Source organism: Euleptes europaea, chromosome 16 (genome assembly GCF_029931775.1).
Source record: "Euleptes europaea isolate rEulEur1 chromosome 16, rEulEur1.hap1, whole genome shotgun sequence".
Classification (NCBI taxonomy): Eukaryota; Metazoa; Chordata; class Lepidosauria; order Squamata; family Sphaerodactylidae; genus Euleptes; species Euleptes europaea.
This window is the reverse complement of record NC_079327.1, coordinates 27,683,213-27,707,278: the sequence shown is the minus strand read 5'-3', so window position 1 is coordinate 27,707,278 and position 24,066 is coordinate 27,683,213. Positions and strand designations below refer to the sequence as shown.

At 40.5% G+C, this 24,066-nt stretch overlaps 2 protein-coding genes across 3 annotated transcripts in view; one reads left to right on the top strand and one right to left on the bottom strand.

Moving 5' to 3' along the window:
- The window catches only part of PCID2 (PCI domain containing 2), a 279,698-nt gene that overhangs the window by 137,940 nt on the left and 117,692 nt on the right, over positions 1-24,066 (top strand). The gene's annotated exons all lie outside the window — the stretch shown is intronic.
- MCF2L (MCF.2 cell line derived transforming sequence like) overlaps positions 1-24,066 on the bottom strand; it is a 130,721-nt gene that overhangs the window by 63,442 nt on the left and 43,213 nt on the right. For both annotated transcript variants that reach the window (XM_056862003.1, XM_056862004.1), the window contains exon 2: positions 3,967-4,050. In XM_056862003.1, coding sequence (XP_056717981.1) covers positions 3,967-4,042 — 76 coding nt within the window. In that variant the 5' untranslated portion in view covers positions 4,043-4,050. The remainder of the gene's footprint in view (positions 1-3,966; positions 4,051-24,066) is intronic.

Here is a 24,066-nt window from a genome sequence, read left to right as displayed (position 1 = left end):
CAATTATTTTTTAAAAGTCTGGGAAAGCTCCCTCTACCATGGGGACTGGGGCAGGGGAAATGTGGGGGAACCCGCCCTCACTGTGCTGTACTGGGAGCCACACAAATAACCAGGTTTCCATAGAAAGCATTACAGTGACGAAGAGGAAGATGAAGAGTTGGTTTTTATATGCCAACTTTCTCTACCACTTAAGGGAGAATCAAACCGTCTTACAGTTACCTTCCCGCTCCCCACAACAGACACCCTGTGAGGTAGGTGGGGCTGAGAGAGAGAGTGACTGCTCAAAGGTGATATTCCTTGTGTTTATAAAGCTAGGTGTTCAGGAGACAATGAAGACAACGCATCTGGTGATTGATGCCGAGATAGTTGATAAAGGCAGGAGAGAGGTTTCTTATGCCATGTGTGAGGCTGCATGAAAGGCTGAGGTAAATCCTCTTCCTGGTCTTCACTACCTTCTTAATCTGAGTCAGCTAATCACAGCACAACTTCAGAACCTCTTTCAGTGCTGGAGGGCATGCTCAGCTCTAGATGATTAAAGAGTGGCTGCTAGGGTTGCCAACCTTCAGGAACTAGTTGGAGATCTCCTGCTATTACAACTGCTATTACAACTGATCTCCAGCTGATAAGAGATCAGTTCACCTGGAGAAAATGGCTCCTTTGGCAATTGGACTCTATGGCAATGAAGTCCCTCCCCAAACCCCACCCTCCTCAGACTCCGCCCCAAAAACCTCCCGCTGGTGGCAAAGAGGGACCTGGCAACCCTAGTGGCTTCAGAAGAAAGCAGGAAATGCACCAGGGAGCATCAAATGCACCAGGGAGAACTGAGTCTCTCCTCTTACAGGCAAATTAATCTCTTCCTCCAAGAAGGCTTCTAATTCTGCTAAACAATTTGCCTGCTTGCATTAGATAAATTCATGGAGGAGGCTAACAGGTATGGCTGTTATCCAAGAAGGTCAAAAAAGGCAACCTTAGGAGACTGTTGTCCTCTAAGTGTCAGAGTAGATTGACAGACAACACAAACAGAACAATATTCTTAGCCCCTTCATGTTGTACTACTGATGTGACCTTGTTTTTCTGTTATTGGAAACCTGGAAAAGAAGCCTCTGACATCTTTAACAGCGATGTGTTCTTGAAACTTGTTGCTACATGGTTACCCACTTTGAGTTTAAGCAGAGCCAGAGGGATATAAATATTTTATATCAATAAAAGAAAGATGATCTTCTCTACAGCTTGCCTGCTCGTAGGACAAAAGTTGAAGGTCATTTAGCAACAGAATTGTATTAAACCAAATCAACCTAACTGCACTATTTATGTTTGAACCACAATCTCAGCAAACTTTATGAAGAGGGAGAAAAATGACACTTGATAGGAACAGCACCAATACTGGCACAGTAGCAGAATAACCCATGCAAGTAATTTGCCTCATAAATCCAAAGGCAAAATAATAAACACAGCTCTAATGTTGCAAGGACACACTTCAGCATAAGAGCCCTGAAGTTAGCGATTGACATGCTACAAAGCCCAATGAGAATAGGCTTCACAGCAAAGTTGCACTAGAGCAGTAAATTGTGATGAAAATTGTGATACTGGTGGAATAGGGTCCTTTTAAGTATCTCCACTTACTTGTAAATCAATAAGCTTGTCGGTGCATGATCAAAGGGTTAATTACAAATCCAAGAAGGTGGAATTAAGAAGGATAATTCCGGTTAAGCGTCATTGCACAATAGATGTAACCAAATAACTATTATGCTTGCAGATAAGTGCATTAACAAATGTGCACAGTAGTCTGTTCGGTAACAAGAACATGCAGCAGTCTTATTGCAGCTTATAAAGACAAACAAGTTTTTCACTGTACCATATGCTTTCACAATCCATTTTGTGCATGCATCCAACCAAAACGGCTCCAGGCCATAAAAGCTTGTGCCCCAATAAAAAGTTGTTAGTGTTTAAAGTGCTACAAGACTAAAGATACAAAGGCCTGGAAAATATCCTGGAGAAATTCAGAAATGGGGAGTTTTCCTACGGAGGCCTCCCTCCCCTAATTTTTTTCAAGAGAAATACAGGAAATCGATGCGACACAACCCTTTTTCCTACACCCCTTTTTCTCTTTCAGAATTGGTAGGGTAGCCAACCTCAAGGTGGGCCCTGGAGACATCCCAGAATTATAACTGATCTTCCGACAACAGAGATCAGTTCCCCTGGAGAAAATGGTTGCTTTGGAGGGTGGCATTATACCCTGCTGAGGTCCCTCCCTCTACCCTCCCCAGGCCCCACCCCATAATCTCTAGGGATTTCCCAACCTGGAGCTGGCAACCCTAAGAATATGTGAAATGTGTTTAAAGGCAAGGCTTTTACTTATGTAAGACAATCTACAGTTCAATGTTTCCAGACTCAGGAGAAGCCATCTTTAACTCCCAGACAACAGCACAGGTCACTATGAGCTTCAAGATATGATAAGAAATCCCATTACAGGAAATGTGGGAGTCAGAATAATGACCTCACTGAAATCAAGGCTGGGGCTGTGAGAAGCAGACAAAAGAACAAGGGATATGCAACCAAGAACCAGGAGATCAACCCCAGTGAGGAACAAATCAATGGAAGAAACTTCTTTGCCGCTGCCTCACCTCAAATCACCATCCTGCTTGTCCTCTCTCATGACCCCAATATACCCTCCTACTCTCGGTGAATTTCCAAAGAGGGACAGGAGGTGTGGCAGCCTTGGAACCCAGCAACTGGAGCCCACCAACTCATGGATTGAAGACCACTGATTTAAAGAATAGTTCCTAAGTACATTGTAGACATGTACAATGCATATTCCACGTTAAATGAGACTGAGTTTTCAAGGTTAAATGTAACTAAGGTAATTAAATGTGTATACCATAAGCTGTAATGTGTATGATAATAATACACTACTGATGAGTTTATTATTTTTAATGTTATAAAGTTTAACTTAATACAGTAGTGCCTTTCATCAGCTTCAGTTGATATGCCAACTAAGACCATTCCTCAAAAAGTATGATCTGGCCATAGTGACCCATGGTCTGATTACATCCAGGTTAGATTACTGCAATTCACTCTACATGGGGCTGCCTTTGAAAACAGTCTGGAAACTCAGCTCGTCCAAAATGCCACAGGCAAGCTATTCACAAGAATCATAGGTCTTTTATGCATGGCAGTTTCACTCGCCGTCACCCCTCTGACGACTTTGGGTCTTTGTGTTGGTTGTGCATGCCGTTTCCAACCATCAGAAGTAGCCTTGCTCTCCCCATACATTTTCACGTTTTGCCTGTGTTTTAAAATTTGAGATAAAACGGGTCTTTAAAAACACAGGCAAAACATGGGGAAACACAGGAGGAGAGCGAGGTGACCTCTGATGGTCGGAAATGGCATGCATAATCAACACAAAGACCCGACGTTGTCGGAGGGGTGATGGCAAGTGAAACAATCAATCAATTTTACATGCTAAACAATATATATTAACAGTTTATTAACCTCACGTTTGATAAGAAATTATTACATCTATCTCAATTTCCCCCAAATAATCTTTTAATTTTTTATTAGGTCTCAAAAATAAACTGAATTTGTCCATGGCTTCACAATTTAAAAATGTTACATCTCCACACAAGATTCTTGTTTAAAGATGTGATGAAACTGATTCTCAATGAAATATTTCATTTTCACTTGATCTCTGGTCAGAGCTACTGACCCCTGTGTAAGAGGTAGACATCTAACTTATGCTATCTAGAGCTGATGCAGTATAGTGGTTGAAAACATAACCTGTTTGGGTTCAAAGTCCCAAATCAGTTATGTACTCACTATATGGAAAATACACATTTAGTACATTTCTGTAGTAATAGAGTTGGAAGGATTAATGAGAAAAATGTGTACAACTGAAAAAGAACTTTTACATAAATATACAATCAAACATTGTTACTTAAGCACTTTATTATGAACATTGTCCCATACCTGATAGATAGGCAAACTTCTTCCTTAGCTGATCCTCAATATCTGTAGCACAAAGGGGAATGATATCTTGATGCATGATTTCATCTGAAACAAACCCCAACACACACTTCTTTATAAATTTCCATATTAGTCAGATTCTTACATTCATTTTATTTAAAACCCCCGTGAATATGCCCCCTTTCCACAAGTGTTTACATTAACAATTCAGAACAATTTCATACATCTAACTATGAGTAAACGTTACAACTCTATATTAAACAGGAAAGGCTGTACTAGTGGAGAAGCAGACTTTTCTCATTTTTCTCCTCTTTCTGCAGCCCAAAATGCCCCCTGAAATGCTGCTCCTGGGAACAAGGAGGAATCAGATAGAGGAACTGGATGTCCGCAATAGGAAGTGGGGGAAATCAGCAAAATGGAATGGAATTTTTCCACTGGATCCAACCAACTAGGCTGACCTGTAAATTAAATCTTGGTTCTCACAGAAGATTATTCAAATGTTCAAAAGAGCTCCCAATGCAATACCCTTAATTAAAAGTGCACCTAGGTAAACAGAAATATTTTAAGATTATTAGGTCAAAAAGATGCTCTTTTGACACACATTTTTGTCTGATAGTGGCAAAAGCTATCAGGTGAATTAATGTCTTTATCAGGGGTGTCAAACTCAATTGTTATGAGGGCCAGATATGACATAAATGTCCCTTAGTCGGGCTGGACCATGCCTTGCCTATTAACTGAAAATGCAATTAAGCAAAACATTCCATTTCATTCAGGCCAGGATCCAGAGAAGCCTCTTAGTGTATGAAACGCGCTTCAAGATTCCCATGGATGTAGGGTTGCCAACCTCCAGGTACTAGCTGGAATTCTCCTGCTATTACAACTGATCTCTAGCTTATAGAGATCAGTTCATCTAGAGATAGGGTTACCAGGTCCCTCTTTGCTACCGGCGGGAGGTTTTGGGGGCAGACCCTGAGGAGGGCGGAGTTTGGGGACTTCAATGCCATAGAGTCCAATTGCCAAAGCAGCCATTTTCTCCAGGTGAGCTGATCTCTATTGGTTGGAGATCCATTGTAATAGTAGGAGATCTCCAGATAGTACCTGGCGGTTGGCAACCTACCTGGAGCCATGATGAATGAACTTGTTCTGTCGGGAGCGCTTTGATTGTGGGATCCTGCATGGCAGGAGGTTGGACTGGATGGCCCTTGTGGTCTCTTCCAACCTTGTGTAATTTTGTGATTTTTTTGTAACTCCACCTATCAGTGACCTAGGAAGAGCCACGTGGCGCAGAGTGGTAAGCTGCAGTACTACAGTCCAAGCTCTGCTCATGTCCTGAGTTTGATCCAGACGGGAGTCAGTTTCAGGTAGCCGGCTCAAGGTTGACTCAGCCTTCCATCCTTCCGAGGTTGGTAAAATGAGTACCCAGCTTGCAGGGGGTAAAGGGAAGATGACTGGGGAAGGCACTGGCAAACCACCCTGCAAACAAAGTCTACCTCGTAAACGTCGAGATGTGTCGTCACCCCATGGATCAGAAATGACCTGGTGCTTGCACAGGGGACTTTTACCTTTTTTAAATCAGTGGCCTATACTTTAGTAATAGAAGCCAATGCAACCAGGAAGTATAAAAAGGCAAGGGAAAGAGTTGGGAGATGGGCTGACAATAGCAGCTCAAGTCCCAGGAGGCAGAAATACCTGCAGACAGAAAGAACAAAGATGGTGAACAACTCCCTCAACTGAGCGGCCAAAAATATAAGGCTGGCTATTCTTCTGGTTTCTGGTTGCTTCACAGCAAATAACGACAGTATTACCATGATTATCTCTTTAGAGCCATTTAAAAAATCACAGAAATACATCAAATAAAATAATAAAATACTATTAAAACATGTAATAAAATCCACAGATTTGAGTAGCTGTGTCTTATAGGTGTATTGGCTATAGGCATGATTTCACCAAAACTAATTTAATCCTTTCCTCAGTATTTGATTTACCACTAGAAACTGAACTGCGCAATAGAAGAAATGAGAAAGTGAAGAACAGAAAGTGAAATTTGATGAGTTGCCAAAAAAAAAAACAACAACCCCTGTTAATAAACAGGATTGTGTCACAAGCCTACAATGTGATAAAGATTGGGACATCAAGAAGGGAAATAAAACAAAAGGAAGCTAATTTTCTGGGAATACTCTCATATGACCAAAAAAAATTAACAGTAGTTTTAGAGAAGGAAACTAGTTTAATTTCTTTGAACAAAATCTCAAGACCAAGATATTTTTGCAGTACAAAACAGGACCATGCACTTAGGCAAAGTCTAAACATCCACTGGCAAAAAAAAGAGATGACTCAGATAGGGAACTATTACCAATATATCTTATTCTCAACATGGCCATATTTTCGGATATTTAAATCCAGGGCCTGAAGCCATGAACAGACAAGACCTTTCTACAAACCTGACAAAAGCCCCAGGTTTGCAGAAAATTCTGAAATCTGGAAAAAAATACACTGGGAGATTAAACACCCTCCCCTAAATACGGTAATAGAAGCAGAGCCTGAAGTTTTAAGAAACAAATGCCCTCTGTAGCCCTTGCTAGGCAACTACAACAGTACTGCCAGCTGAAGCCTTGGTTTCTGTCAGTAAATGGGGGTGGGGGGCTTTCCATGGCTGTTTTGGCCTTTGGGGGAGGACTCATCAGGGCCAGGCCCACCAGCAACCACTGGGTGACTTGATACCTTGTGATTTGCATGACTCAACACTGGCGGGTTCAGTTGATGGACAAGCCACTGAGAACATCTTCAATGTAATGGCTTTCATTAAGGACCATGCAAATTGCTTGCTGATGATTCATTCTCCAATTTATGTGGCTTGCAGTTATGTAATTTACTGACTGATATATATTACCCAGTCTTGGTATACAATATTGCAATGCCTTTGTATTTATTCTCCTTTCACACTATTTCTTTGCAGTGTGTATGCTAAATACAGATCAAATCTAGCTCAGTTCTGAGTTGCCCCATCGCCCAAAATGCTGCTCCTAAGATTGCATTTGTGTATACGACTCAGTTTAAAATAACAGTTTCCAGATGAAATTAGTGTTAAAAGACCAATCCCTTAATTAAAACCCTGGGTGAACAGAAACATTTTGTCCTGGTGCCTAAAAGGAAGCAAGAGAGATGCATGTAGATGCCAAGCAAGCCTCAGGGAGGAGGGCATTCTATAAGCAAGGTGCCACTATTGAAAAAGCCCTGTCTCTGGCTGACACCCACCTCATCTCTAAAGGCAGGGGCACAGACAGCAGATCTTAACTACTGGGCTGGATAGTATGGGAGGAGGCAGTTCTTCAGGTATTCTGGCCTCAAGCCATATAGGACTTTAAAAGCTGAGGACCAGCACTTTGAATTGTGCTCAAAAACCAATGGGTCGCTGAGGGCAGATCTTTCAGCATTGGGGTATCCCAGTATCCCACCACTGACAATAGCCCAGCTGCTTGATTTTGGACAAGCTGATAGTTCCAGACCATTATCAAAGGCACGTGAAGCACATTACAGTAATCTAACCTGGATGTAATCAGAGCACGGATCACTGTGGCCAGGTCATGCTTTTCAAGAAACATCTATAGCTGGCATATCAGCCAAAGCTGATAAAAGGCACTATGTGTTATAGAGAAGATCTGGGCTTTCAACTGTAGACCAAGTGTAGGACAGGATCCAGAAGTACACCCAAGTTATGAACCTGTTCCTTCGTGGGGAGTGCAACCCCATCCAGGCTGACTCTTCACTCATCAAAAAGGTTTGTCATTGATCAACAATATACCGGAATCTGAATTTCCCCAAATTTTTTTGCACACCCTAGTCATCAACTCAGCCCCAGAGGTAAAATTCTTAACCATCTCACAGAAGCACAGGACCCAAAAAAAAAAATCACTATATCATTGCTATTCTTCTTTGCTTTAAAAAAAAAATACTACTACAGGTATTTCCAGATGGAGCAGAGAAATATTCTCAAATTATGCAACCAAATGATCAACCCAATTAAGAACATTGAAAAGTCATTGTTTCATTGCACAAACATTCTATCATCAGTAAAATTTTATTCATAGTAAAGCAGTCATGGATTTCCCCACTAATAAATTACCCCATCATTGGTAATGTTGGAATTCTTCTCTCTTAAGAGGAAATCACTACTTCTTGCAGTATTTTGTTATTATGAGTTACTGTACTGATTTACAGCAAAATGATAGTACCTTCATAGCAAAGACAATTCATAGCATACACAAATTCCTAGCCTATACAATTTCCTTTTAAATATTTTAAGTGTCAAATTTGGTCACTCTTGAAAGTATAAATATGGATATCCATCATGAAATGCCTGAGTTATAGATGTTCTATTTAACCATATAAAATACAAAATTGAATGTTAGATCTAGGAAATGAACTGTTGCTCACAAAACACAAATGAATGCATTGTAATAGTCTGTAAAAGAGATCCTTCATTTTACAACTGGCAGATAATAACTTAAAAGCTTCCTATTCATCATCTACAAGTGGAAATTGCAGCCCTGAAGCACATATTTAATTTTGCATCCATTTTGGGGGTTTACTTATGGAACTGTTCATATGGTAGGAAGATAAAGATACTGGAATTGCAAAAAAACACACACACCCCCCACTGTCGGGACTTTAATAAGGAAGACACTTGCTATTGTCTCTGTTAACTAATTAAGAAAAGAAACTGTCTCCTATAATTTTTTTAACTAGAAGGCCAGTTAAATGCTCTTTTTAACATGAAGTTAGAAACAGAAGAAACATTTAGAAATACGTTACGGATGTGTGCAACTTCATTCATGTTCGTTTCAAAATTTTCATTCATTTTTGTTTTATCCACAATTACACATATTCATTTGCATCGCTACATTCATTCATTCATTCCTACCAGTTTCAGTGGGAATACATGCACATTCTGCATTCCTTCTGCATTTATCTCCGCCAATACCATGTTTCTTATGCCGGTGGTGTTCAGATTGGTGGGGGCACCTGACCAGACTTTAACGTATGTAAGAGTATCTCACACACTGAAAATGGCGGATTTTGACAGTAAACATATAGTGATGCTCAGACTTGGGTTTTCAACTTGCATATACTGCTATGACAGACTTGGAAAAACCTGGCCAGGTGCCACAAACAATACTTGACTGAAGTAGCTGACCATTACAATTTCTCTCACTTGATATAGCACAACTAACGAGCATACTGATAAGCAGCTTCCAGTATATTCAATTATTAGAGCTAACTTCATTTTTTGTTTTTTTGCAGTCAAGTCACATCTGACTTAAGGCCGACCCTGTAGGGTTTTCAAGGCAAGGTACGTTCAGAGATGGTTTGCCATTGGCATGTTTAATATCCAGGTTAATGTTTACACATGTGAAATATTGAACACTGGAGCAAGAGGCAGGGGACGATAAGGAAGCGGCTACTATAAAAGAGCTTACTATAAAAGAGCTATCAGCCTTAATCACTCAACCACATACACTAGAAAACTCAAGTGAAACGCTCACTTACTGTTCCCACTTCAAGCCACACTCTGTCCCCATGCTTATTTGGTTCCTTATAGCTACTAAAGACAAGAGGTTCTGCATGTTTGCCAGCATGTTTTTCTGTACAATACCATGCCAGTTGTTTATGGCAAGGTGATTGAACTTCAGGTTCTAAAAGTCTTCGAGTGCAATCCTGAAGGAGGGATTGAATCAGCACAGGAGTAGGTGTGACCCCACGACGACATGTGCCCATTGATCCCGGGATAAGGGGCACTTACGCTGGCATGGGGGGCATTCACACCGGTGCCGGTAAGCCACGCCACTGTGCAAGGCTCTGCCACTGGCACAACCACGCCAGGAGCGAAATCCTGGAAGTGGGAGCATCCTAACCCATTTCGCCCAGGGAGCACCCCCTTGAGTTGCTACATTGCTATGCCACCTTTTTTGATGGCGTGACCTTGCTGTTTTCTATGGGGGCATTCCCATTTTAAATTGTGATAGATAGATAGATAGATAGATAGATAGATAGATAGATAGATAGATAGATAGATAGATAGATAGATAGATAGATAGACAGATAATTTATTTGTGGCGCTTAGCCAGTCAAAACATGATAAAACGGAAAGCAAGGACTAATAGATTCTTACAATCAAAGAATTACAGTCCGAGTCTTAAAACATTTTTAAAACATTTAAAAAAAGAATTACAGCTCGGACATATCTGTCAATTGCGCTGTTCTAAGGCGACGAATGTTCATTGCTGCTAAACAAAATTTTGCAACCTGAAGAGTGGTTGAAGGATTACCCCCTTGTAGGAGCATCTCAAACCTTTCACCTGCCCTGTCAGGTCTCAATCTCGATAAGAGGGGCTCAATAAACTTTGAACGGGGTAATGTATAGAAATTGCAGTTCAGGAGGGCATGCTCAACAGTTTCTAAGTCCCCTGATTTGCAGGGGCAGAATCTCTCTTCCCAGGGTGTCTTCTTATATTTCCCCTCAAGCAAAGCAGATGTTAAATTGTCTTATTTTCTCCACAGTGGTCAGGAAGCCTCTGTAGAGGTACCACGGCTGTGCCATTCCTGGCTGTCACACATCCATCCTCCCTTCAGCAATGGGCTGGTCAAGACTAGAATGTTAGTTGCCTTAAAACTTGACTAACAGTGGTCAGATTCTTCACTCATCTCTGCTCCAGTGCTGTTAAATAGCAGCTTGATCTGCAGACATGTGTAACTTTTGAAGTCACACTAACAGGCCAGTTAGTCTTCCTCCCTGCTCTGGCCAGTTAACTGAAATATAACTGAGCTAGCCAAGACCGAGAAAATACCAGCACTCTTCTTATTCTCGGTTAAGTTAGGTGGCATTTCTAGCACAATTCATACTGAGTGAGCTGCTTGGAAGAACCACACAGTTTTTCATTTTACCACCAGCTTCTATAGAAATGCGCATCCAGCCAAGGTAACACACACACCACACAGAATATGCACAAAAAAGGGTTGAAAGCTTAAGTTTCCTTGTAGCTTATTCCTTCTGATTCCCGAAGTTCTTACTAATCTTAGGTTTGTATTATTTCCTGTGCTCAAGCACAGGAACATTAACTTAAACACAAAGGGATGCTGCAGGCTCATTTGGAGACTACTGAAAAAACGTGTTCTAAGTGGAACGATCCTCTCTCCTAGCTCTATACACAAGGCCTCCTAGACCTTCATATTACTATTAAAATTAATTTTTTGCAAAAACACAAAATGCTGAAGAAACTGAGTATAAATCACTAACCTGACATTGTCATGGCTTTTCATCTTGTATTCTTCTGTAACGGTCATGCATATCAAGCAGAACTCAAGACTGGCAATGTGAACGGAATCAGCAGTATTTGGTTCTTCCCTCTTCCCCTCCCCCCAATTTCCACAAAAAAGAAGCTCTCAGTTTCACACTGGACTGTAGTTTCACTATTTACAGCAAAGACAGCCTCTAGTGCCCCATTCATGTCTTCTTGAAAACAAGGTTTCTGTAGAAAGCTTAAACCAATGAAATGCAAAAAGATACCACAGTCTGAATCTTTAGTGCAAATTAATTTGGTAGAAAGTGTAGTGAACGTCTTTAAAAGCAATGATTTCCCCTCTCCCATTCCAATGGGTTTTCTCACAAACGCCAACAAAAAGCTTCAGACTGAGCATTACAAACACATTACAAAAAAGATCAGTTATCCTAAGACAAAGAAAATAGTTTCTACAGCAGCAACCAGTTCATAAAAAAAGGAAGCAGCCATTCAATTTGCTGTGATCCTTCACTAAATATTTTTACAAACATTGTGTCAAACTCAGATAAACATTTACGTGGCACTGTGTGACACTCCAAAAACAACATACACATTTTGGTGCAAAAAAGAAAAAGAAATAGATGCAAACTACAAAAGCAGTACATGATTGAAAGATCTATTTTCCCACTTCGACTAATACTTTAATAGAACAGTGCAAAATGTAACAATTCTAGAGCACATACGTCATTTGAATGCAGTAAAGTCAGAGGAGGAACACGGAAAGAAAACAAAAACTTAAGACACACCTGTGCTTTTCTTCAGAAAGTACCACAGTTCTGCAATATCATTGTACAGCAAGGAGATCAGACTTAAGGTCATATTGCCACAAAAAAAATTAGTGACGAGTAGTCCTGTAGATTGCTCCCTATTTTATCTCCGATCCTGCCTTTGGAGCACAACGAATGCTTAAAACTTCACCTTTCACAGTAAAAGCCGAGCTAGACACGACACAATACCTTTCTTCAAGTTACATGTGAAGCAAGTGTGTCTTTCAACAGGATCAGAGGTCCACCAAAGGGTTAGGCTTTTACTAGCTCCTCCTCAGTTTTTCTTTTATTGTATAAAGAGCTCACACGCATTAAAACTGTATTTATTTACTCAGTGTGAACACGATGACTGAGTAAATTCTGTCAAGAATAGGAAGCTATGTTTAAATACATTAATCCTAAATCTCTCCTGCAGCGGTATGTCAAAAAACCCCTTAAAGAGCCCCAGTTTTAACAAAGGTAACCTTATCAAGTAAACAATTTCTTTTTAGACTGAAAGGAACAATACTGATCAGCTGACAGTTATCTCTGTGAAGGAGCCTTCTAATAAGACAGTTCCTTAAATTGGAATGGGAAGTTTCACATTAGTTAGTGTTAAATTCCTGATGTAGCACATTATATTGAAAGACACAAATTAAAGAACGACGACAATATATCTTTAACTAAACTGAATGATCAGTGTGCATTAGTATTATGCTTCGCAGAATTTTTGTTCAGTTAGAATAACAAAAGTATAACTTGTTTATTTATTTAGACTTTTATCCCACCCTTAATCCCCGGCAGGCAACTTAAAATCTAAGATAGGTCTCTTGGCCTTCCCACATGATTTTCTTCTTCTTCTTCTTCTTCTTCTTCTTCTTCAATAAATGCATATTTCTTATTTGTTAAATACATGAAGCTGCCTTAAAATGAATTAGACTGTTGGTCCATCAAGGCCAACGTGGGAAAATAGTGCTTTTGATAGTGTTTTTGTTGCAATTTTTATTGCTGTGAGGAATGTGGTTGAGCATCTGCTGGGTATTGTGGGTTTGTTTGTTTTTAAAGAGGTTCTCTCACTCTTTGGAGCAGACTGCTCAGCTCCTGTGGAGGAGGGCATATCCAGAGAGTCTATTTAAATTAACAAATAGCGTGGATGGAATGTTGTGCCACTATCAAAGTGACTTGCAGCACTTATTACACCATGGGAAAATTGCACTTGCTACATGTTTTCAGTGACTTCATAGAAAGGACTCTAGGTTGAGTCCAGCCAGCTTTTTTATCCCCTGTCCCACATGGCTTTGGTCAATTCAGTTATCATGATTCCCAGTATAGCTGTGCTGGGTGGTCAAAGGGGTTCCCTTCTTCCTTTCTCATCTGTGGAAAAGCTGATTGGATCCCCCCCAAATATATAAAATTTGGTAACCCATTCAGATACTGGGGATTACAAAATATGGTATGAAACAGAATATGTCTTTTTTTCTACCTTGCATTTCAGTGACATGTATAACACGTCTGGGGAAAAAAAAACAGACAAAACTTTCACCCACTCATATTAAGTGAAGTATTTACTTTACTTGACCCTTTTAGGTGATTGTTGTAGGACAGATTAGCAGTTAATGAGGGATTTTACTTGTTAATAATCTCAGTACAGATAAGCAAGATAAGATAGTAAATACAAGGGACAGAAGCAACTGTTTAAAAAACAAAACAAAGAAAAAGCAGGGTGTCTCTTTTCTTCTATTGGAGGAAACATCTCCCTTCCTCAAAGTTACAAAAAGGTCAAGCATGAAGGCACCGTCAATAAATCATGGCAATTACACTTATTCACATCAAGCCATAACTCAGGACAAAAAATTCTTTCTTCCCCGAACCTTTACATGTGGGAAAGTAATCTGTTACACACCCAGTTCTCCAGGTTTAACAATGGATTTTGGACATGCAGTTGCAATTATATTACACATAAGTTCTTCTAACTAAAGCAATTTAACAAAATGTTTATTATTTTAACTTTATTCTATAACTTAGATATACTTGAAATATTAGATAGAATAACACTATACACTGCAAAATAAATGAACTGCAGGTGAGACACCTGTTTTGATATAGATAATATTACAAAAGCACAAAAGAAATCTTGCTACCTTGCCTTTCTGCACATGTGGGAGTAATGATCTGTGAGAGAAATTTTGACTTTAAGAAGTCTATGGGTGGATTCATACATGTATCACTTGATGACAACATTAAATGACAATAAGGATGGGAGAATGGGCAATCACAGATGTTACCAGGGACTGAGCTTTTGTATCACATCACCTCATAAACCCCTAAGCTTTTCAATAGAGTCCCTTTGCACACTCCAACTGCCAGTAGCCAAACAAAGAATGATCATGTGAACCAATCCTAATAATGTCTGATATATTTTAAAATTTGTTGCTCTTAAAAGCTACACACACCCCACCTATGTAACCACTTTAGACTGAAGACCAATGGAAGAAGAGAAGTCGCAATGGGCTCCTCAATAAGCACGGCTTTGCAACTGGACTGACAGATGTACATGCTGAGGAACTCGCCTGTTCAATGGTCAGTCTCCTCAAACACCACACAGACACACTTCAGATGGACTCCCTGTTGAGGACTCATCTGCCCATCTACTTCCATTTCTACTGTCTCAACCTCCTGGGGAAAGTGCTTCACAGCCATTTCCCTCTTACTTTGTTTGGGTTCCTCAGACAGGGAGACCCTGACAAAATGAGATGACTGGGTTCCACATTTCTCTCTCTGTCTGTCTTTCAGTCTGTTACATATTGCAGGGAATGGTGACCAGGTGATCCTCTACTTTTTGTACTTGAAGGGCACTTAACCTGCAGCAGGAAGAGGTGTTAGTAGTGGTTAAGACATGAGAGAGTTAAGTCCAGTGCAAACAGTCTGCTTGACTCAAGGGTGGTGGTGAGAAAATGACTCTGCAAAACTGGGAGGAATCAACTGGGAGTCATTCATTGTCTCATCTCCCTCTGTGTTCTAGGGTTCCTAACTGCCCTGGACAAAAATGTCTTGAGCCTTTAATAGAGGCTTAAAGAGGTTACTTACCTCAATGTTACGAAAAACTTCAACTGCCTATTTCCATATAATAAGTTCCTATTAAAAGTACAGAATTTTTTCCCTACAGGGTAGCTGGCAACTCTAGTCTTTGCTTTCACCGTTATAGAACAGTCCATATAAAGGGTGTCACATTTCTAAAAGTGAACAGAAAATATTCTCCCAATGTCTTCAGGTAAACACTATTGAAATTTCAGTCAAAACCACATATTAACCCTTTCGCCAATATATATACAACACACCTTGGGCAACAATATGGAGAAGAGATAATTTAATTTCGGTTGAATTTGAGTATTTGTGACTACAACAGTTTCTTTTCCCATAATGCTCCCAAATTAAACTTTCACTCTTTTGTTTCCACGCACAGATGGTCAACAGCTGAAGGTTTCCAACAGACCACCCCATACTTGCACATTATATCTGTACACCTGGCTGGGTCAATCTTTTGCCAACAAGTGCTGTCCTCATGAATCTCACCAAAGGAATTAATTTCTACTTGGGTTTCCCCCAATTATTCTTGATCTTTCCCCCGGAAAACAGTACTCTTTCCTAAGCTATCCTATGGAAAGGGTAGTAGAACTGTTTCCCCAAGGTCTAAATTCCTCCTTCTCACCACTGCCTGTTATTCTGCACGGCTTTTTCTTCATGCACATCCCTCATCAGCTTTTTGCAGGTCACAAGAGGGGCTGCAGTCGGACAACCAAAGGGAAAGATCAGCTTCTGCAAACACTGCATTTGTAGGATGGAGTTGTAAACTTAACAGTGTTACTAGTGGACACAATACATCTTGATTAGCACTAAAATTAATAAGGATTTTCAAATTATTTTCTTGAACATAGGATCCGAACTGACTGGTCCATAAAGGCCTGTTGTGCACTGATGACAAACAGATGACCACCAGGACTCAGATGCCACTTACAGAACAAGGATCGGGTCTTCCATGGCACTCCTCATGTAAGCATTTGGAAAGGACAGGGAGGGCCTGATTAATATTGTACAGACTGCGTAGAGACCCTGAATTCCTGTGGCTGTGAGACGCAGCTTAGGTCATCACGAACCCACTAAAGACTATGCAACATATATCAGCATTCCCCCTTACTCACAAATAACTCTGCAAACGAAGTATGGAAGACCTAGCCTGCATTGTGCAACTCTTTGCCAAAACGCGTTTGGTCTGAGCTGTGATGTTGTTTGGGTATACTGTTACACTGTTGTAATTTTGTGTTTTTATGTTTATTTGGCATGTTCAGCACAGATACATAGAGGCTTAAACAGGGCTACATACAAATTGTTTATACTTATATTAATGTTGTGTTTGTATTAAATTTACTATATATTATTCACAAAATCACTTCTATCAATATTAGCCCATGATTTCATATTGATTCCTTACCTTTTGGGTACCTTATTCTAGTTTTATAGGGTTAAGGTTCCCCCCACACACTTTTTGTTGTTGCAACTCTTTGCCTTTCAGACACTCATGCCTCTAGGCTCAGGTGCCCATAACGGTGCACTTTATAATGAGAAAAACACAAGGGGTCTGGCCAAAGTATTATGAGTTTCTGGTACTATTTAATACACCTGCTACCCATGAGTCACACAGCACCTGTATAGAGCCTGGGCAGGTTCGTTACCTGCTTTCATAGCAGGTATACAGAATCTCAAACCACTTGCAGAATGTAACATCCTGGTGTATATGCTTCTCGAGATATCCTTAAACTTGTTCTTCTATGAAGCACTCTTTTCCCTCTGGAGCAGAGGGGAGCAGAAGACATATCATGGTCCATAATGGAACACTGGCTAATTTCTGGTAGATTTTTTAGAGCCCACTGGTTTGTAAGATTATGATAAGATTAAAAAAAAAGTACTTATTTTGGTTCTGAAGCCGAAGGTTCTAATAAGGACATGTAAAAGGGAAAAAAAGCAGCATGAGAGAAATAAATCCATACTTGCTCTTCATCATGGCTTAGGAGATACAGAAAGATTTGGTGCACATAATACCCAGGCTTATTTCTTAAAGAAGGAAGAATAAATGCCAACATAAATCCACATTCTTCCAAAGGGGCAAAAAACAAAAGAAAACCATTCAGCCAAATTATGAATTAAAAACCTTGCCCCTAGATGAATTTTCTTCTGTCACACACTACATAACTAAAAAAATAACTATATTTAAAACACATTTGATGGATATTGGCCATGTCATGCTATTACTATCTTAACAATTAAATCCTCTAATAACGAAGCGCACATTACAAAACAGAAGCTTACAAATTTTAGTAGTTTTGTCGTCATAACTATGAGGAAACACAGCCGCAACTGTGGTGTTCATGCTTGCTTTGCGAGCCAAAAAGGAAGCACAACCTTACCTTCAAGAAACATACTTATTCCATAAAAAATATCTTCTGTTTAAAACAATGACCATTTTTCTTTCCTTTTAAGCTTCCTATGGAGTTTCCTGTCTAGCCCCAGTATGAATATAAGTAGTTCTGAGAATCATCCCTGCTACATTAAGAACTGCTGTTTGCGTGGTTTCTTTATGTACTTTCATTGTGGGTACGGTTGGTATTATTTGCATAACACATAAACATAAAAAACCCGACAAGGAACAGGAAACTATCTTGCCCATTTGTCTTTCTTACATATCCCAGGGTTTAGTCATTCTAGAGCCACTGTACAGGGTTTCCACAGTCCCATGAAGGGCTGCCTGACCCCCACACCTCAGTGCCACCTTTACCCTATTATCTTGCAGAGGATACAAACCAGGCCTTCAACTCTGGGTGAAAGTGTCCAGCTTTGAAAGGAAGGGGGGACCGGGTAAGGTGGGGGAAACCTCTATGTCTATCTTCCTGTCTTCTTCCAGAGTGTTTGAAAAATGATTATAGAAACATACAAATACCAAAAGGTGTGTGTGTGTGTGTGTGTGTGTATAATTCAAAAATTGCCAAATGTGATAGAAAATACAAAAAATATGATTATGATGGTTTCAAAAATCCAAGGTTATATCATAATATATCCACAAGTCAAAATGGCAACAATTAGAAACATCAAGGATTTACAAGCCAAATATAACCAATAACAATTTCAATACAGATATCGTATACAATTACAATATGGCAATTCTGTAAAAACAGTTTGCAACCTGGCGAAGAGCATACAACAAAGGACAGGATGCCGGCTAAGTTCCTGTTTTGATTCTATGAAATAAGGAAATGATCTGATTTTTAAGAATTTCTGGAAAATGTTCATCTTGAGGGATGCAATGACCAACATTATCCTCCCAATCACACCCTGCTACTGCATGCTGCAGGATCAAGTTCCCCTCCTTCAGTAGAAAGCACATTGCCTTCTACACAAGTATAGCCTTGCTCAAGTGGCAGAGTTTGTGTGCCCAGACACTCTCCCAAGGGAAGTAAAATAATTCCAAACAAATGAGAATCCATTTGCAAGCATCACAGAAAACAAACTGTTTGCTTCAATTCCTTCTCTTTCCCAGTAGCAGCTTCTTCCTTGCAGATAATCTATTAAAATCTCTCAAACCTGCTGGCAGAGAATGGAGAAAAGAAGAACCATCTAAGTGGGAGCCTATGGACACCAGAATGTCTTCAGAGGCAATCTACTAGTTAAATAAAGGACTTCCTGACTAATAAGGAAGGACTTCCTGACTAATGAGTTCCCAATAAGATTCATTTTGTATTTAAAACCTGCTCATTGTATTGAAAGCAAAATCCAGGACTTGCTCTTTTCCACCCACTTTACCTGAAGAACAAAAAACAAGAGAACCCAGTCACCCTATTTTCAATATTTCCTATAAAATGCAAATTGGTTCTTAACTATACTTAACTTGAAATCACTAGATCTGGTTTTTATCTTGGGGGCACTACCCTCTGAAGCTCAATTCTCTTTCTACGCTGTATTAAGACATTTCATTACAACAAGAACTTTTCATCACTAAGTGCTTTGTAGATTTATGTATAGTTTCCTATCCATCATAGTACTCAAGTCATTCTTAACAAATTTTCCATTTAATTTTAGTGCATTTGGTTTGCCTTATATGGAATCTGCCTACAACTAGCAAGATTCAACAGTATTAAAATCAAAGTACGAAGGCTCTGATTATCTCCCCCCAAGCAGTCCCAAAACCTGTCAAAGTCAGTTACTGAACAGTGAAGAAAAAAGAGGAAGGGATTTCAACTCCCACAAGAGACCTCGTTTTACTTGTAGTTAAAGCAAACTGATCTTTCTTCTAAAACTCTAACTATAAATGATACTGGCGGTTCAAGACATAATCTTCAGATATATTAATGGGCTATAAAAAGAAGCTACCAAGGTCTTGACCTAGAATAATATAATGGTGCTGGGGAAACATGGCTCTGAACTTCATCCTCCACCTCCCCCCCCCCCACCCCATGGGAAGTTGACTCCTTGGCTGATTTAAAAGCTAGTAGAGGGGAAGAAACAGCAAGAAAAAATACAGATACCTGTATTTTTCTGAGACTTAACACAGCCCAGAGGGAAGGAAATGTCCCAGAGTTAACATCATTCCCAGCACAGCCACCCTGATCCACAACCCCAGCTGCTTTAAGGGCTGGAGTTCCAGTTGTGGGGTTCCAGAATCACATACCATTCAGCCCTGAGACCATCTGAAAAACTGGTCACCTGCAGCCTCTGCCTTCCAGTGAAGAAAATGTCATGGCACCACTGCCACTGATACATGGGGTGCGAAGGCATGGTGAGAGTCACCTGACCATGTTCCAGAACCTACACACGGCTGCCACCTAAGAAAGCCCTACCAGTCACTGTCGTGTGAAGGGCCACTGGAATAATCCAATTCTGATGCAAGATCAGAAACTTCTGTTTACCTTGAGCCATAGAAACTAGCCAGGAGCTGCAACAGGAAAAAAGATAGTAGCTTTCCATTTCTTCTACTGAAATTGCAACACAACTCATCTTCACCTCGTCTGGGAGGGAGTGAAATCTCCACCTTCCCCCTTTTAATAAAAGCTGGCTTACTTGGTGTGGCCTTACTGTACTTGCACATCGAACTTTGTTCCTTTAAAAATCAGGCAGGCTTATAAATGTTATTCCCACCCATGATTGTTGTGCTTCATTATTCTCTCTTCAGTTATAAAGTTGTCAACAGCCACTCAGGATGTTTACATAAAGTAGGTGTACCAAACAGCTGGCGTGTTATAAAACCACACACATCCAGGATTTGGGATAGGCGGTGAGCGGATCTGAACTTAAGTACAGGATACCAATGTTTTCTTGGGTTACTACACTTGGTCTCACCTGCCTGGCTTCAAATTTTAACAAGATCATGTTGTCAGTGGAGTGCACATGTCCTAGAAGAACACATGCTCTCGGTGCCAGAAAGTAATTTGTCAAATTGAACAAGGTTTTTTAAAAAGTGAGAGACCGCTTTACCTAAGAAGGAAACATACTTCACAGGAAAAGTCTTTCATCTGTGAAATGTTGGAGGGCATAAGGCTATCAAGTGTCCTCCCTGTGAGGCCCACGGTTGTAACTCCTGGCCTTTCAGAAAGGTTACAAGACATTTGTTCCCAACCATAAGAACAGCCTTCTAGAAGCCTCATCAGGAGAAGAAGAGTTGGTTTTAATATGCTGACTTTATCCACCACTTAAGGAAGAATCAAACTGGCTTACAATCACCTTCCCTTCCCCTCCCCACAACAGACACCCTGAGGAGTAGGTGGGGCTGAGAGAGCTGTGACTAGTCCAAGGTCACCCAGCTGGCTTCATGTGTAGGAGTGGGGAAACAAATCCACCTCACCAGATTAGCCTCCGCCGCTCATGTGGAGGAGTGGGGAATCAAACCCGGTTCTCCAGATCAGACTCCACCACTCCAAACCGCTGCTCTTAGCCACTACGCCACTCTGGTTTCGGTTTCAGGTTTTCCTTCTCCAGCACCAGACCACAGTGCATCTCTCTCTTCTCTTCATGACCACCAACATATAATTTTACTTTCTCCATTTATTTCCCCCATTAACATCCCGATTAGGTAACAATCAAGGGCAGCATTGGTAGGATTGCATTTCTGTATTGTAACGTTTTATGCTTTTTGCATTCTCCTTCATTTTTCTATCTTTGTAAGTTGTTAGAGGGATAAAGATTTTCTTATTTGAGATTCTCTGTCTCATCTTTCTAAGGGTATTGCTCTAGAATGGGATCCATGTAGACAACAGACTGATATGGTCCCTGGAACACGTGTTTGGTTCTATACACATAGAGGAAGTTCAGTGTGTGGGAAACCTCACACAGTGACTGATTTGGGTAACCTTTTCCATGCAGCACTAGCAGTTAAGATTGCTGTAGTACATTCTATGCGGGGCTGCCTGAGAAGATAGTTCAGAAACTTCATTTGGTACAAAATGTAGAAACCGGTACAAAGACAACAGGCCTCAGTTACCAGCTTCTGTAAATGCCAATAATGTTTTGGAGCTCAATTCAGAGTTCTACTTCTTGCCATTAAATCTATTAAATGTCTGGAATCAGGGTATCTAAAGAGCCACCTGATCACATATAGGCCTGCAGTTGCAATCTTTATCCAAGGTCTTGTTCTGTATGACTTACTTTCAGCAATGGCCCTTTTCTGCTATTGCGCTTTGTGTCAGCCACTGACACCTTAAATTGTTGACTTAGAACTGTTTTGTTAATTTGTTATCAGTATCACAGCAGTCTTTAAACACATGAAAACACCCCATCCCCTGCACGGAAATCTTTTCTGATAGATTTTCCACATGGGCTATCCGAAGATCCTATCCTATAACCCAAATAAATGCTGCTCGTGGGACAGACATAGTTTTTAATCTTTATTACTAGTTTTATTCTGCCTTCCTCCAGGGTTCTCAGGACAGCATACATAATACTCTCTTCTTCCCATTCATCCTGCCAGTCACCATGGGAGGAAGAGGTAAGGCTTAGAGAGAACTGGGCCCAAAGCATGTGATAAGCTTCATGATAGAAGGAGGATGTGACCAAAGCTCTCCTCAACCCTAGCTCAATACTCTAACCACTAGTTCTTGGGCCCAAGCTATATGTTAGGCCACTGGTCACAGGCCATGGGAACAGCCTGTGACCAGTGATGCCATTTTACACAAGAATTTGACCATGTAAAAATGCTGTGAGAGTCTGACCCTGATGGGCAAGGAATCTTGTCCGTCCCCGCATGGTGTGGGGGCAGGTGATCTTGCTCCCCCTGCTCCTTCAGCACTTGAAAAGGGTTGGGCCCTCGTGACCTAACCCTTTTTATAAATGGTCAAACTCCTAGCGGCACTGTCACACATAGTTTGGCTCTCATTTAATAGCAAAGACAAGTTCACTGACCAACCTCCAGAATTTCTGCAAAATATCTAAGGAGAAGTCTGCTTTGCAGCAGCCTTTCCTAGAATCAGTAGTTGAGTTGCCCCTGTTAAACATAAGACACAAAGTTGTCAATTAAACTGGCCACATTGTGCCCAATTGGTCATATATTTGTCTTTTATTATGCTCTTGTTTATCCTAGCTAAATTCACTGAGTGCAAAGCAATTTTATTCTTCCAAAACTCCTATTCTCTAGCTTTGGCAGACACTGGTTTGCACTCACAGCTGAGACTTGTTTTGAGCCCTTATTAATAAATGAGGACGGAGTAGACTCATAGAGTCTGGAGAAATGATTGTACCATGTGATTCCTGGAATTTGGGCATCAAGTTGCAAAGAGGATCCACTCAGTCCAGGAGAAACAAGTTCCCAGAAGTGGGACTCTTTTTTCTCAGAGACAGCCTGAGAAAGTTCATTCCATAACTGCTTGGCATGGATAGACTTCTTATATTTAGGGAGGCTCTTGTATTGGGACCTTAGATCACTTAGTGGGCTCTTTACTACGACGAATTAATCTCATATATTCGGTTTTTAAATAATAAAAAAAACCCTCTGCATTCTTGGTCAAACCAGCCTTTGGTCAGCCCGTGTATTTCCAAAAGATAGGCACTGTATGGTCTGGCGGCCAAGAAAATTAGGGAAAAGCAAACTATGAAGGTGTCAAAGTTGGTTAGAGTTGACTGGGCGTATTTTAATTTTTTAATATTTGTATTCTTTTAAAGATTCTGGTTCTGCCTATTTTAACCTGTTACTATACTGTTTTAGATTGTAATGGCCTATGGCCTTATACAATAAACTTGACTTGGTTTGCACACACTTGAATTCTGATAATTTGCAATGGGCAGGTGAAACAAGGGTATTATCTTCAAAGCCAACAAAAGAGGCCAGTTGAATTTGATACCTCGCATAACCCTACAAAGCCAGACTGTAGCCTTTGAACCTCCTCTCTCAGCCTGAAAGTGAAGTAAAAGGAGCAGCTGGTCAGTTTTAATCAATACTTGTGCTGGAGGTAGACTTAATTCATGTCCTCAGCAAGATAAACAGGTGTTTGTCAGAAGCCTATTACAGATTAATAGTGTGGGGGTGACCACTAAGCACCCGGTCCTGTCATTAACTAACTTCATTTGTATTTTACTGACAGGCAAGCAGTAAAAACACTTTGTAAACAAGGCTTTGGTTTTGTTGTACTAAAGAATTCTATTAGGAGGGAAAGAACCCCATTCTTAAAACCCGTGTCTCATTCTTCAAGGCAGATATCAGGGCTATCATTTCTTTCAACCTGCAAAAACACAGCCAGAATACTTTTAATTTTAGATTGCACAAAAAATGGCTCTGAGGTATTATTTGCCCAAATAGAGGGCTGCACATGCAAATACACCTGGAGGCAGTTTCGGGTCAGAAAAATGGCAGGGTGGATAGGCTCAAGCATCTCTTTCCCACACACAGTTCAGCCCCAATCCAAACCAGACCTCTGTGGTGCTTTGGAATTGAGTTCTCATGGGGAAACTGCAGCTTCTGCTGGCTCCAAGTCCTAATGGAAGTCATG